We start from the raw sequence: 13,639 nt of genomic DNA, 5'->3' as shown, positions 1-13,639 counted from the left end.
AGAGAGAGAGAGAGAGAGAGAGAGAGAAATAATATGAGTATATGCATATATATGTACATACCTTCATCTACATGTATATATAGATGCATATCTGAGTACATGACGTTGCAAAAAAACATGGACAAAATTATAAACAAGGTACAAAAAACACACAGGCCACATAGAGAACATATCCTTCATCAGCTGCCACTATTATAACACTGGCGTTTCGAAGAGTTATATATACATATATGTATGTATATTTGTGTATGTAAGTATGTGTATGTGTTTCTGTGCACGTATGTACGTTTGTGTATGTATGTATAGGTCTGTGTGTGAGCTAAAAAAAATTGAGGAAATAAAAAATTTTTACAGAAATTGTCGAATGAATAGCTAAAACAGAACAACTTTCATTTACACGCTTGTGATACCATCTCCGAAGGACTGCTTCGATTTTTTTAATTGTAAATGTTATTATTCAAAACTCAAGTCTTAAACAGATATCATTTGGTGTGCCAAGTAAAAGATAAAGCTCAGTCTCTGTTGATATTTGATATTTTATTCTATTTCCTTATAAACTTGGCTTCTTTTTCTTTTGCTGTACAAATTTACTGATTTTTATTACATTATTTTATTATGTTGAAGACTTCGACATTGTCTTCGATTTTGTTGTAAAGTTTAGGTTGTTGAAAGCGTAACACTTGAATTTATTTCATTATGTTTAAAGATTTCGAATGTTACAATTACTAAAACGCATAACACTCGAATACATATCGGGACAAACAGAATGATAATGTTTATGGTTTGTTGGGATGGAAAGCCTTTTAAAAAACCCACAATAATGACTCTAAGAAGGATTATAACGACTGTGGGACAAAATAAAGAATTTGCGGTCAAGAAAAGTTTTCCAAAAGTTCTATATTCTTTAAATAGTATTAATGGCATTTAAAAGCAAACTGTTACAAAATAACTTCCATGGACAGATATCTGCAGCAGTGTAGCTTCGGTTTGAAAAGACTGAACCTAAATTCTCGAAATTATAACTTTTACAATTGAATTATTTTTACAATGATTTTAAAATTTTACTGGCAAAAAGGTCTATGAAATTTATTTCTAGTTAGTTATATCTTCAGTAATATTTAGGTTTAATTGTCCTGACAATCATTACTCATCCGATAAAAATCCCATTTTTAGCACGCAGTGATATTTACTAAATTAACTGTCATCCTGTCACCGAGCAAACAGATTTTTCTTTAACTCCTACGACATAAACAATTACCCGTTTCCGGTTCTGTTGAGCATACGTGACATTTCGGTTGCTAAATCTTTTTCCATCTGTTATTCGAATCCTTATTTTCACATAACTCTGACTAGGAATTGCTTGAATCTGTAATTTTTGTCGCAATTATGCTTTCTGAGCTTGTTGGCCAAAATTGTATATCATTGATAACGAATACTTGGTCATGTCCTAACTAATGTGGAAGAAAAAGCCTTGAGATCGGCAAATATTGTATGTTGACAGAATTATAAACGCAGGCTCCATTTTAGTTGAAACTTAATACTTTCATTCATATGATTGCGCAATTATTTACTTATTCACTTATTTTACATTCTAATTATGTGCTTAAGAAAGTTCGTTGTTGTTGGTGGTATTGATGATGATGATGATGATGATGATTATGATGATGATGATGATGATGATGATGATGATATCCAACCCCCGAGTAAATCTTTATGATCAGAGCCATTATCGACTTGGTCATGCCGTAATTTAATCAGACATTGTATAGATTCAACCACATTATCCAATGCTTCTCCTTTTTTTTTTTTAAAGGTTCTAGAATATCATTTGAGAGAGATTTTTTTTTAATATTATTTTGAGCAGGTCGCGAAACAGGCTTTCAAGTTGTTTAAGATTGTAATGAGGTGGTTATCATGATCACGACGTTTTCCCTTTCGGTTTTTATATACTCTATACGTCTCATTCACAGATGAGAAACAAGATCTGAAAATTTTAAATTCCCTCTTCGTAAAAACTAAACTCATTGAAATCTCATGTGAACTTATCCATTGATTAATTAATTTATTAATTAAAAACGACTATTGCTGATGCAGATCATCACTACTTTCCTCAGCTTTCGATTTTATTCCATATATAGTGCTTCTTTGTTTCCAGACCCTTTAGAAGTGAAAAACATATTTGTTGTTAGAAGAATGTGTTTTCCAGGTCAAAAAGTGCTTTTTGGGAGCAAAAGCGGTGAATGCGATGATGATACAAACCATGCCTCATATACATTTCCTGTTTATCGTTCTTCTTCTATTAATGTACAATATTCTTGAGTCTTGCTTTGCTCACATCATTATGGAATCAAAATATTTGACGAACCCAACTTCACGGGACCCTGAAAACAAAGAAACTCCCTACAAAATATTTACTTTGTTACGATTAAAGGGAATATTGTTTTTCTTTTGGTATCCAGTCTTGGTATCCCGCATGATGCAATGACACACTGTGGTAACATGACTCAAGAAAGTTCTGGATTGATGGGATCACGTAAGACTGGCTGGAGTCAATGTTCCTCAAGGCATTTACGACGCTGGCTGAAAAGGTAACCATTTTGATATTAATTTGTTGCCAGGAGACATTTTCAACTTTGTATGTCTACGACTTTTTTTTTATTTCCCAACAGTTTGTCATTATTTCTGATCATAGACTAAACACACTTTTCATCTTGTTCCAGTAAATATTAATAGTCACATCTCTACACAATCCATCGATGGTCAACGATGGTTGCCGCCCATATGCAAATTCGTGACTCATTGTACCAAAAGTGAATTGCTCTCCTCTTTGGGTTTCTGTCTTTAGTTGCTGCAGTCCATTTGAGGCTGTGGATGTTTAATCTTCTTATGCTTAACCACATTTTGTGTCTCGGCCTGGGTAGGGAGGTCTCTGTACCCCTAACCAACAATGAGTAGACTGTTTTGGTGACCGAAGCTTTTTTTCCCATTCTTTGGATATTTTCAAACCTGCGGAGGTTTTACTGCATCAATATCTCTTCCATTCTAGTAAAATTGACTTTCTTTAGGGTGATTATACCCTTGATGTCATTCCGGGTACTATTCATGATCTGTTTTAGATGACATTCAGAATGTGGAGGATGTTTTGGGTGGCACCGCCACAATATTAGCATGAATACTAACGTCCAGAAAACTAAAGTTCTTTATGAACTCAGTTCTGACGCGAGCCAGGTGGTACGACCTAGGCCTAGTTTTGCCAACGGGTGGAAGCTGATAGAAGTGAGACAGCTTACTTGTGCGAGCAGTTCAATCACTAACGATGGCAAAAGATGACCAACAGCATCTCGGGATTTGGAAGGCTGAGGGTATGATTGTAGAACAACAGGTATGTGATGGTCCAGGTGAAGTACAAAGTATACCGAACAATATTATTGTTCGTCCTACTGTACGGATCGGGAACATGGATGCAAATAGGTAAAAAAAAATGCATACATTCATGATGAGACATCTAAAATGTTTATCAAGATAATGCTCAGGATACGAAAAAAAAACCCCAGAATATTAAGTTAAGTCATTATGGGATAGGGAGACGATATATCTAGCATTTAAGACAATGTCCTTTAGAAGATAGAAAAGAAAGGAGCATAAGACATAAGACGCTGTTTTAAGAAAATAAAGACGTGGATAGGGGTCACTAAGGAGGGCAGGTGAGGAGTAGAAATATATGGAAGAGAAAACAAAAGGAAATTGTAAAGAAAAATTGAAATTGCAAACCACAGACAAAACAAGGGTAAAAACATAGAAAGAGATGAAATGTAAGGATACAAAAAAGAATGAGCTTTAAAAGCTTGAAATTTCGAATAAATAAAAGTTCGACCAACATGAGCCTCTGGAAAATTGAAGTTTTATTAACAGTGTATATTTGCTCTGGTGTGTAATCCCTTTTCAAAAGCCTTGTTTTTTTCAGCTGCTCGGGATAATTTGTAGCAGTGTCGAGGTTGGCGTCATTAGTGACCAGATTGACCAGAGTGACTGATAAATCATAGAATTGACTCGGATAATTATCAAATAGTTTTTAATCACATTATTAAATTAACTTTTGCAATTATTTACGCCACGTGAGAGATATTTTTTAAGAATTATATTCCACAATTTACATTAATATGTTAATAAAGTTTGTATTAAGTAAACTTTGAAGACTTTAAAAATTTCCTCATGACAAGTTAGTCAAAACTAGTCTCAACTCAACAGAATATTACACAAAGCAGTCTACGCATAGTTAGTTTCCTTTCATTAAAACACATACACACATACACGCACACACACACAAACACACTCACATTATTTTCTAATGTAAATAAATAAAACAGATTGCAATTTTGGTGTCTTCATTTCAGTGGCAAAGGCAAATGCTTAAAGACAGTGAATGTTTTCATTCCGGAAAACAAAAACGTTAACTCAACCAAAGATGTTCTCAATACGAACGGCTATGGCCTGCTTCCAGGTAAAATTTATAAATCACTAAATTCAGCAAAATTACGCGGTGGGTTTTCTATACTACAATATAATTCAATGGCTATAGTTTTCTATTCGGGTTGGTCGATTCAGTTTGCTCTACATCAAAGTCCAGTGCATTTCAAACAAAATACAGCAAGTAATTTCACCTAAACCAATACGTTTTATCATACTTCGGACTGTTTTTATTTCATATATCGTTGGGTTTTTTCTTCTTTTTTTAATTCACAGCAATGTATGAAAGTTCTGATGTGTTGTGTCAGCAGAGGTTTGGAGAACGTTTCCAATACATCCCCCTCTATCCTGCACATGTAAGTAACACCACGTTAAATATTGATGTCATATAAACTTTGTCTCTTATCACTTTTCAATTTTATATTTTAGTTATTGTATGGATCCTTTTTTCTAAAATTACTTTACAGGTTTGTGGGATTCAGTCTTGTGCTATTTTACTGCCTGGCTCTGATTATGGCGTCCTGAAGGTTAACAACCACGGCTTGGATGGGCTTTATTGTGGTCAAGGAAAAGTAAGCTGACTTTTGCCTATTACTTTGATATTAACTAATATTCAATGACATATATCACAACAATATCTTAGAAATAAAATATAGTCAGACATGTTGGCTCTAAAAGTTCATTTCTTTTTATTTGGTTACTTAGCGAAATATTTACTTTGTCCTTTAACTGCAAAACATTTCCTGTAAGATAACCAAGTCAATGAGCTGCGCATCTGTGTTTGCCAGTCAGACACTTATGAACGACCGTTTGTATCGGTCTTACGTTTTTCAGCATTTCTGTATCAATTTTCTCCAACGCAGTTTTCTGAAGATGATTGGTAGGCTATCAGATTAGCTACGGAACAACGATGGGGTATATATGATTATATCCGTAAAGCTTTCTTCCTTAATAAATGATATCTCTGTACATTTCACCATCTACAAGAGTAAAGGACAATTAGTACACTTGTTTGGAATAGAGGCAAACTCTAATTAGTTAATAGAAACAAACACTGGCGTATCTATTACGAGAGGAAGTATTTAAGCTTTCAGTAAGACTCTTCATTATAAAGTCATTTCCTCTTCCCACAACAAATTGACATAATTCGTATACTTTATTTCTAATTAGTTTTGCTTTTATTGTATTATCTCGAAGAATTACCAAGTATTTGAAAGTCTGGTGATTGGTAGGAGTGTTGAACTGTCTTTGTACAAAATGGTTTGAAATGTGTTGATATGAGCGGCCAAACGAGGAAATTCTCTTAATAGGATGAAAATGAGAATGGTAAATAGGCTTGATTGAAATGGTACAAGAACAGACAATTTTAAGGAACAGAAATTGTACTAGAAACAGCAGTTGTAGCAATACTAATACCAACTACAATTGCTTTCTTAAATTATTTTGTTGAGGTTATTTCTACAGAAATATTATCCAGCACTGATTTTTGCTACAACGTTTCGTATCGAGACGTTGAAGCAAGAATCAGCGCTCACTAATATTTCTGTTGAAATAATCTTAACAAAATAATGTAAAGTGCATTGCTAATGCAGTAGAATGTGGCGTTGACTTATAAAAATTCCACCGAGGTCAACTTTGTCTTTCATCCTTTCGGGGTCGATAAATTAAGTACCATTTGCGTACTGGAGTCGATCGAATCGACTAGCCCCCTCCCCCAAAATGTCGGGCTTTGTGCCTAGAGTAGAAAAGAATATTCAGCCTTTTGTGTACCATTCGCGCCCAAATCCTTTCCAGTGACAATGAGGACATGTTGTAATCGACCCCAACTTTGAAGGCTTTGTGCTTAAAAAAATAGTTACCCCAAAGCATTGCAGTGCTCCAGCATGGCTGCAGTCCAGTGCCATAGATTGATAGAATCAATTAGGTGTCAGAGAATGTAGTGGTATTTAGTTGCATCCCTTACGTTCTGAGTTCGAATGTCACCAAGGTCTTATTTGCTTTTCACGCTTTCGTTATCGATAAAATAAGTATCAGTCGATTAAATCCTCTCCCTCAAGTTTGTGGTTTTGAATCCTTATGAAAAAGTCAATGTTTATCATTCTATTATTTTGGTAATTTTAGTATAAGAACTTGCCATAGTTTATAAAAATCTATTAGCTGGCCAAGTTACCTTCTAAAATATCGTTTTTGACTAATTTCTTTATTGGTTATTTTGTAGGTCTGCCGTTTTGACATGAGATGTGAAAACCTTACTGAAACTAATCTCTGGGTTCCTATATTAGTTGTAAGTGGAGGGTGGAGTGAGTGGAGTCCTTACACTGATTGTAGTAGATCGTGTGGTGCTGGAGTCAGAATATCAACACGGAGATGTGATAATCCAAGGTATGTCCTAACGAAAGAAAATAAAAATATAAAAGGAAAACAGAAATATATATTTAGTAAAAAGATCCATTTACCATCATGATTTTTTAATGCAAATTAAATGATGCAAAAAGGTGGCCAAATAGCCTTTAAATGTATTGATTAAAACGAAGTCTTCATAAGTAAGAAGTGAGAATGAACTTTTAAGACAATACTGATTTATATTGAATATGAACTCTTTTCTAAAAGACTGAACTTTCTTCTACAAGTACCTTTATGTTTACCTGTTGGTGTATACAGGTACAACAGTCCGTTATTTGTATTTAATGATTTATTTGACGTAAAGAAATTCGTATGTAATTGTTTATACATTTAACTCAACAATGTGACATATATCTATGTTATTAAACGATCTCACACCGACATCAAATGAGACTGTAAGATTTGATTTTTATTCCTCCAGACAGAAGCTTCATTTCATCGTTCTTGCATGAATAATAATTTCTCTGTTTGTACATTTGATGCTATTGTATCTTCTGATGAAGTCTCCGGTGCTAAACAGTAGAAACTGAGAGATACGAGAAGGGGGAAGAATTAGTTCTTCCATTGTTAGAGTTTGGTTACCATTTTAATCATATTTGGGAGAATTTCTTGATGGTTATTTCTCATATCTGTTTTAATTGGCTTTATTTTAGATTAGAGGTTTAAAAAAATGTGGATTTAAATTCTAAGGTAATGAATTGTCCTAATAACAATTTTATGATCTCTTAATGTTTACACCGTTTGAACTTTACAGAACAGAATGATATGAATTTTACTTATCTTGAATTTTCTGCATTTTCTAACATTTTTAATGGAGGCCAGTCAATACAGAATGGTGCAAAGGCCAGTCAATTCGCGGCCAACTCTGCAATGTGCAGGTAATTTTTATGTCATATTTCTATAATTTTGTACATTGAAAATGAATTAAAAATTTTTGTTCATTTTTTTTATGACGATAATAACAAGTCAAATAATATATTCTGTGCTTATAGTATACAACGACTTAATTAATGCATCATAGATTGTGTACAAATGTTAAGTTTTAAAACAGTCTGTTTATTTCCGTAATTAAATATATATATACGATTTGTTGACGATGACTAATATAGGATCGAAACATGTCCCAAGTTGACCATCGTACTTTTCGAAATGACTGGAATAATATTCATTTAATCTTTAAATAAATTTGTAGGTAATGTCGACTTTTCCTCACCGAATAATTATTTCTAATTATCAGGTCGTTAAGAATGAAATGTCCGATTTTGAACTGAAAGTTTATCTCAACAAAAAACAATGCAGTTAATCAAAGTATACACCTAAATTATCAACACAATTTTGCCATTTTATCGGTAGCTTAATTATGCCGGCAGCAAAAAATTCTGGAGAGCAAGTGGTGATGAAATCACGAAAGGCTGTTTTTGTATCTTCTTCAGATTTGAAGTTTTTCCTTGCAAAAATTTGTCTAATACATGGAAAACATGATAGTCAGTTGGTGCAAGGTCTGGTGAATGACAGAGTACTTCCAAGTTCAGTTCCTGTAACTTAAGTGGTGTTCTTTGTGCAACATGTGGTCGAGCATTGTCTTGCAAGAGAATTGGCCCGTCTCTATTGACCAATCTCAGTTGTTTAATTGCAAGTTCACTCATTTCATCCAACAATCCGACAATGCCGAAGTTTAATTAACTAATATATATATTTCTATATAACTAGCTGTGAAGTGGATGTGTGTGTGTGTGTGTGTGTGTGTGTGTGTGTGTGTGTGCAAATATCATATTTCTTATCGTTATTGGAAAATACTTCTCAGCTGTATTTTTAATATTCAAATTACACATGAAGATGGAAACTTCTACTCGTTAGAATCAAGACGATCTTTAACGTATTAAATCTCTAGTTATTGTTTCAATAGACAGAGATGGTTAATAGTTGTTGATCATCGTTTCAACTTGATCATGTCATTATATAAACGACCTGTTTTTCTCACATTACAATTCACGCATTGTCTACCTTTCTTGTAAAATTCCGCAGCCTTATTCACAACCGATGCAGTTGTGTCTTTTAAGCCAGATCATTCTGTATGTCTATTTCTTTCTAGATTCTTCCAGCTACTCAACATATTCATTTGTAAACCATTCTTAATTCAATTACCTACTCACACCCTAACTAACTCAGTAAATCTATTAAAAACTGTTTTCCATTGCAGCCCTGTTTCAATGACAGTAGCAATTACTTCGAACTGGTGAAACAACGAGCTTCTGAAGTATGCACCATGTTACTACAGTATGGTTACCTTGATTCCAAGAACTTTAGTTCCAATGGCAGAACGTTAGCCAGTCCAAACGGAAGTAAGTAATTCTTTAACAGTAACATATTTCTTGCACTCGTGGTAACCATGTGACCATAGTCATTACATTCTACTGTTTATGTGTCACGTTGAGATTTATTTCTTCTGCATTTCTGTCAGAAGACAATGCTTTGTTGAAATGTGTGTGTGTGTGTGTGTGTGTGTGTGCAATAATAATAATATACTCCGATTTAAAGGGACATTTATCTAAACAATTAGCTGAAAAATGATGAGCTAACTCCGACAAAAACCGAACCCACATATCAACGCTAACACGGTTCCTTACGCATCCAATTGAGCCAGAACACTCACCCACAAATTTCAGTCAAATTTTATGTATAGATGCTTAAACTGTCAAGTACTACATATAATATTTGTAAACAAACCCGGAGACTTGATAAGTTACGGAGAAAAAGTGGCTACTAAAGTCTTTTATACAATAATAACTATATAGTCATATAGCATGATAAATATATATATATACACCGATTTAAAGCGACATTTACGTAAACAATACGGTTTAACACATAAAATTTGACTGAAATTTATGGTTTAGTGTTCTGGCTCAATCGGATGCACAAGGAGCCATGTTAGCGTTGATATGTGGGTTCGATTCCAGTTGGAGTTGCTCATCATTTTTCAGTCAATAAATGTCGCTTTAAATCGGAGTATACATACACACGTAATACCCTAAAACAGCAAAAAGCTATTGCTTAGTTGATATCTTTTAATAAAACCAGGAATAAATATTTTGTTTACCTTACATCAACTAAGCAAACACTTCTGTTCTTTAAACTAAATTTCATTACAAATGATACTTCTGTATTGTAAATTAAGTTTATTATTTTAGATTGCGTTTCAGTCGTCTGTTAAACCATTTCAATCCAATTTTACGAAGGTTAAAAATCTGTTCTTACCTCATTGCTGTAATACTCTTTACAAACCAGACGAAGACAACGGTTTCATTTGTGCCAATAAGGTTTACAGGACATACACAATAACAGAACACGTATAGAGTTTTTGAATTTCTGACTTACTTAAATAATACTTTCACTATGTAAACCTTTTCAAGTCTCTGCTTTGGATAAATCCTTTAATTTTCGCACTTGTTGAATATTAAAATGCTTTCCAATATTGAAATATTTTCCAGCCTTAAAATACTTTAAGATGTATCCGAACAGATCTGTGAAAGGATTTGATGATTTGGGCAGAATAAATAACGTGTCATTGGAAGGATGTGCCAATGGATGTCTTTCAACTAAAGAATGTAATTCTTTCGAATATAAACCGACGAACCGAAAATGTGATTTATCTTCCATATCTACGAAGGCACACGACTTAAATCCAAATTCTTTATGGGACTTCTATGAAAGAGATGGGAAAGGTAAATAATATCACTGAGTTAGTTGCTATCGTTTGTAACAACAACCAGAATCAAAATTCGAGCGCAAATTTATATCCATTTTACAGCTCTTATTACATCAACAGCAAATACTAATATCATGTCTGTGTTGTATATATATATATATATATATATATATATATATATACACATGAACCATCAGAACTATGTCCCTTAGAATGGTTCCTTGGGACCATTGTCCTTCACACTAACATTCAAAAGGCAACTGTCTCCCTCAAGTTTTTGTACACGTGTTTGGAATGAAGAGTGGGGTAACGGTGAATTAGAGAGAATAGGCAGGAAGTGAGATAGAAAAGGGAGAGAAGTGAAGAAGGAATTTTTGAAGAGCATATTTGATCGCGTATGCACATGGGTGTGTATGACTGTTGGGTCCTCTTATTTATCGTGAGAGGACTTCTAATGAAGAACCAATCCTTACTGCTAGAGTGGAGCCAACTAGTTGATTAAGATATATCTACGGTCCTGAGGACAAGGGGAAAACATCTCGCTTTTAGAATTGTGACAAACCTTTGAGTAAAGGGAATTCTTTAATATAACACTTTTCTAAGCAAAGTCTGGACTTCCTATTACTGTTGAGGTGAGGTCTGCAATTGTTCAATAATTTCCAGTTGATGTTAAATTTTGCAGCGTTTTCTTGAAGTAACAATGTGTCTCACGAATATTATGACATTACGTTACTCTTGAATTTTAAAAGAAGACTTGCGTTGTTAAGTATGGACAAATGCCCTTAGTTACACAGTAAACACCATTGCTTAGCTGGTAAATTTAAATAAAATCAGAGCGAAAGATTCTATTCGTCATATGCCGACTAAACACACCTTTCTTTTATTTATGCTAAATTTATTTATAATATTTTGTAACTTTTTTTTATTTGACACTCAGTTTCAGTTTTATTATTGTAGTTGCGTATCCGATGCTACCTCACCCCTATAATGTTCCTCACATACAGTGGTGCCATTAAGGATTATATATGCGTATTAGCAGAATACGTATTTCGTATTAACCTTTTTGTTACTGATTCGTCTAAGAATAGCCCTAGTTCTATAATGCGAACGTCCTTTTCGAAAGGAGTTTTAATTTAAACGTTCCATCAAAACGTTCCTGCTAATTTCCAACGCCAGCTTAATAATTATAAAGTTACCTTACTAAATTGATAATTATTTTTGATATTAATATGACAGCAAAAATAAATTAAATATTTTCTCAATATTAACCTTTTCGAATATCTGCTTTAATTTTCACACATGTTGAATATTAAAATATTTTCCAAAATTGAAATATTTTCCAGCCTTAAAATACTTTAAGATGTATCCGAACAGATCTGTGAGAGGATTCGATGATTTGGGCAGAAAAAATAATGTGTCTTTGGAACAATGTGCCAGTGCATGTCTTGTAACTAAAAAATGTTATTCCTTCGAATATAAACCAACGAACCGAAAATGTGATTTATCTTCCATATCTACGAAGACACACGACTTAAATTCGAATGACTTTTGGGACTTCTATGAAAGACATGACAAAGGTAAATGATATTATATCTATATGTAACCATTTTAGCAGAACTTAATTCGTACTTTGCCCATGCAAACCCTCTAACCTTGTATTCTCCTGATAAGGCGATAATCGATTTCCGGTAATTCACCCGCTCTATGCCACTTCAAAAAGAAATGAACTTCACCAGTTAATATGTCTTTGATACACTTCCTGATGGTTGCCACTCCGTGGTAGCACAACGGTGTACGTAGTATTACTAATATTTTGATATTATTTGTATTATCATCATTGTCATGTTGTAGAACGATGGGTTATTGGAGTCGTATGCAACAATAATAAACAATGTAAAATACACCTTTCTACCAACTCCTCCATCTTTAATGATGTGAACAGCCGATTATGTTTTTGAAACCCTTAACGTGTGTTTAATAAACTTCTCTAAAGGAAATTGTTTTCCTTTAGGGTGATGGTTTTGTATTATCTACATAGATAATGGTTGGTCGAATTGGTGAGAACTGACGGTTGTTGTTGTCGTCTGCTATTTGTTGCAGGTCGAACAACCGCATAGATGCTCCTTGATGACCATGAAAGTTATGTTACATTGCTCACTCAGCTAACAACCTCTATTCATAATGATGACTGTCTACTCGTAAGATGACCATGGACATCACTGACAGATGTATCAGCAGTGTCTATGCAAGCGTTTTAAGTCAGTACATACATACAAACAAACACACACACATATATATATATGTATATTATTTAGTCAAGGAACTAAAGTTCCTTAAGGGATGCAAGCATCCTAGTTCTCCGGTTTATATCAGCGTACAATGAAAACCAAGTATATTGGTCTATCATTGAAACGCACAGGCATTAAAAGACTTTATGAATGAGGAAATGAACAAAAAAGACATTTCAATTCTTGTAGAGAAATTCCTGTCTTCAGCTGTTTCCACGCCCAATCAATTCAATTACAGAAATAAAATTCAAATTTCCATATTTGAAACCAGTCTTTAAATAAATAACGTCTGTACGTCAATTTTTTCTATTTTCTTCATTTTCTCATTCATATATAGAGAGAGAGGTTATGAGAGGTAATGGTATCAATAAGACCCAAAGGTGTCAGGTAATGCTGAGTAAGTTCTATGGACAGACCATAGTTAACCCTCGATTCAATAACACCGTGTACAAACTCTATACTTGGAGTGACCAATTTTAAATACTATTGGAACTTACTCACAAGGTACTGGAATCTTTTATGTATACCATTCTGCCTAAATAATGGATCTACAAATGCAATATCTTTGCGTATCTCACGTTTATTTTCATTCTTCCACTTCACTCTCTATTTCATATCTTATCTAAATTAACTATTGCTTAACCATTTTCTCACACCGCCTCCGATGAAGGGATATATAAAATATCCCGGAAACAGCTGTAAGACCTTCTATTTATAAATGTTCTAAAATCTTTCACAGCCTTGGATTTTTATCTCATTCTGAGAATTTATA

The 13,639-nt window shown here is 33.8% G+C and overlaps 1 protein-coding gene across 1 annotated transcript in view; it reads left to right on the top strand.

Annotated features, from left to right (window-relative positions):
- Positions 1-13,639, top strand: part of LOC106872490 (A disintegrin and metalloproteinase with thrombospondin motifs 1) — a 25,844-nt gene that overhangs the window by 8,972 nt on the left and 3,233 nt on the right. The window contains exons 10-18 of the mRNA XM_014919502.2: positions 2,460-2,588; positions 4,395-4,501; positions 4,744-4,823; positions 4,935-5,039; positions 6,686-6,849; positions 7,688-7,748; positions 9,071-9,212; positions 10,362-10,595; positions 11,923-12,156. Of these exons, the coding sequence (XP_014774988.1) occupies positions 2,460-2,588; positions 4,395-4,501; positions 4,744-4,823; positions 4,935-5,039; positions 6,686-6,849; positions 7,688-7,748; positions 9,071-9,212; positions 10,362-10,595; positions 11,923-12,156 (1,256 nt within the window). The remainder of the gene's footprint in view (positions 1-2,459; positions 2,589-4,394; positions 4,502-4,743; positions 4,824-4,934; positions 5,040-6,685; positions 6,850-7,687; positions 7,749-9,070; positions 9,213-10,361; positions 10,596-11,922; positions 12,157-13,639) is intronic.

This window comes from Octopus bimaculoides, chromosome 17 (assembly GCF_001194135.2).
Source record: "Octopus bimaculoides isolate UCB-OBI-ISO-001 chromosome 17, ASM119413v2, whole genome shotgun sequence".
Taxonomy (NCBI): domain Eukaryota; kingdom Metazoa; phylum Mollusca; class Cephalopoda; order Octopoda; family Octopodidae; genus Octopus; species Octopus bimaculoides.
This window is presented reverse-complemented; position numbering and strand designations above follow the sequence as displayed.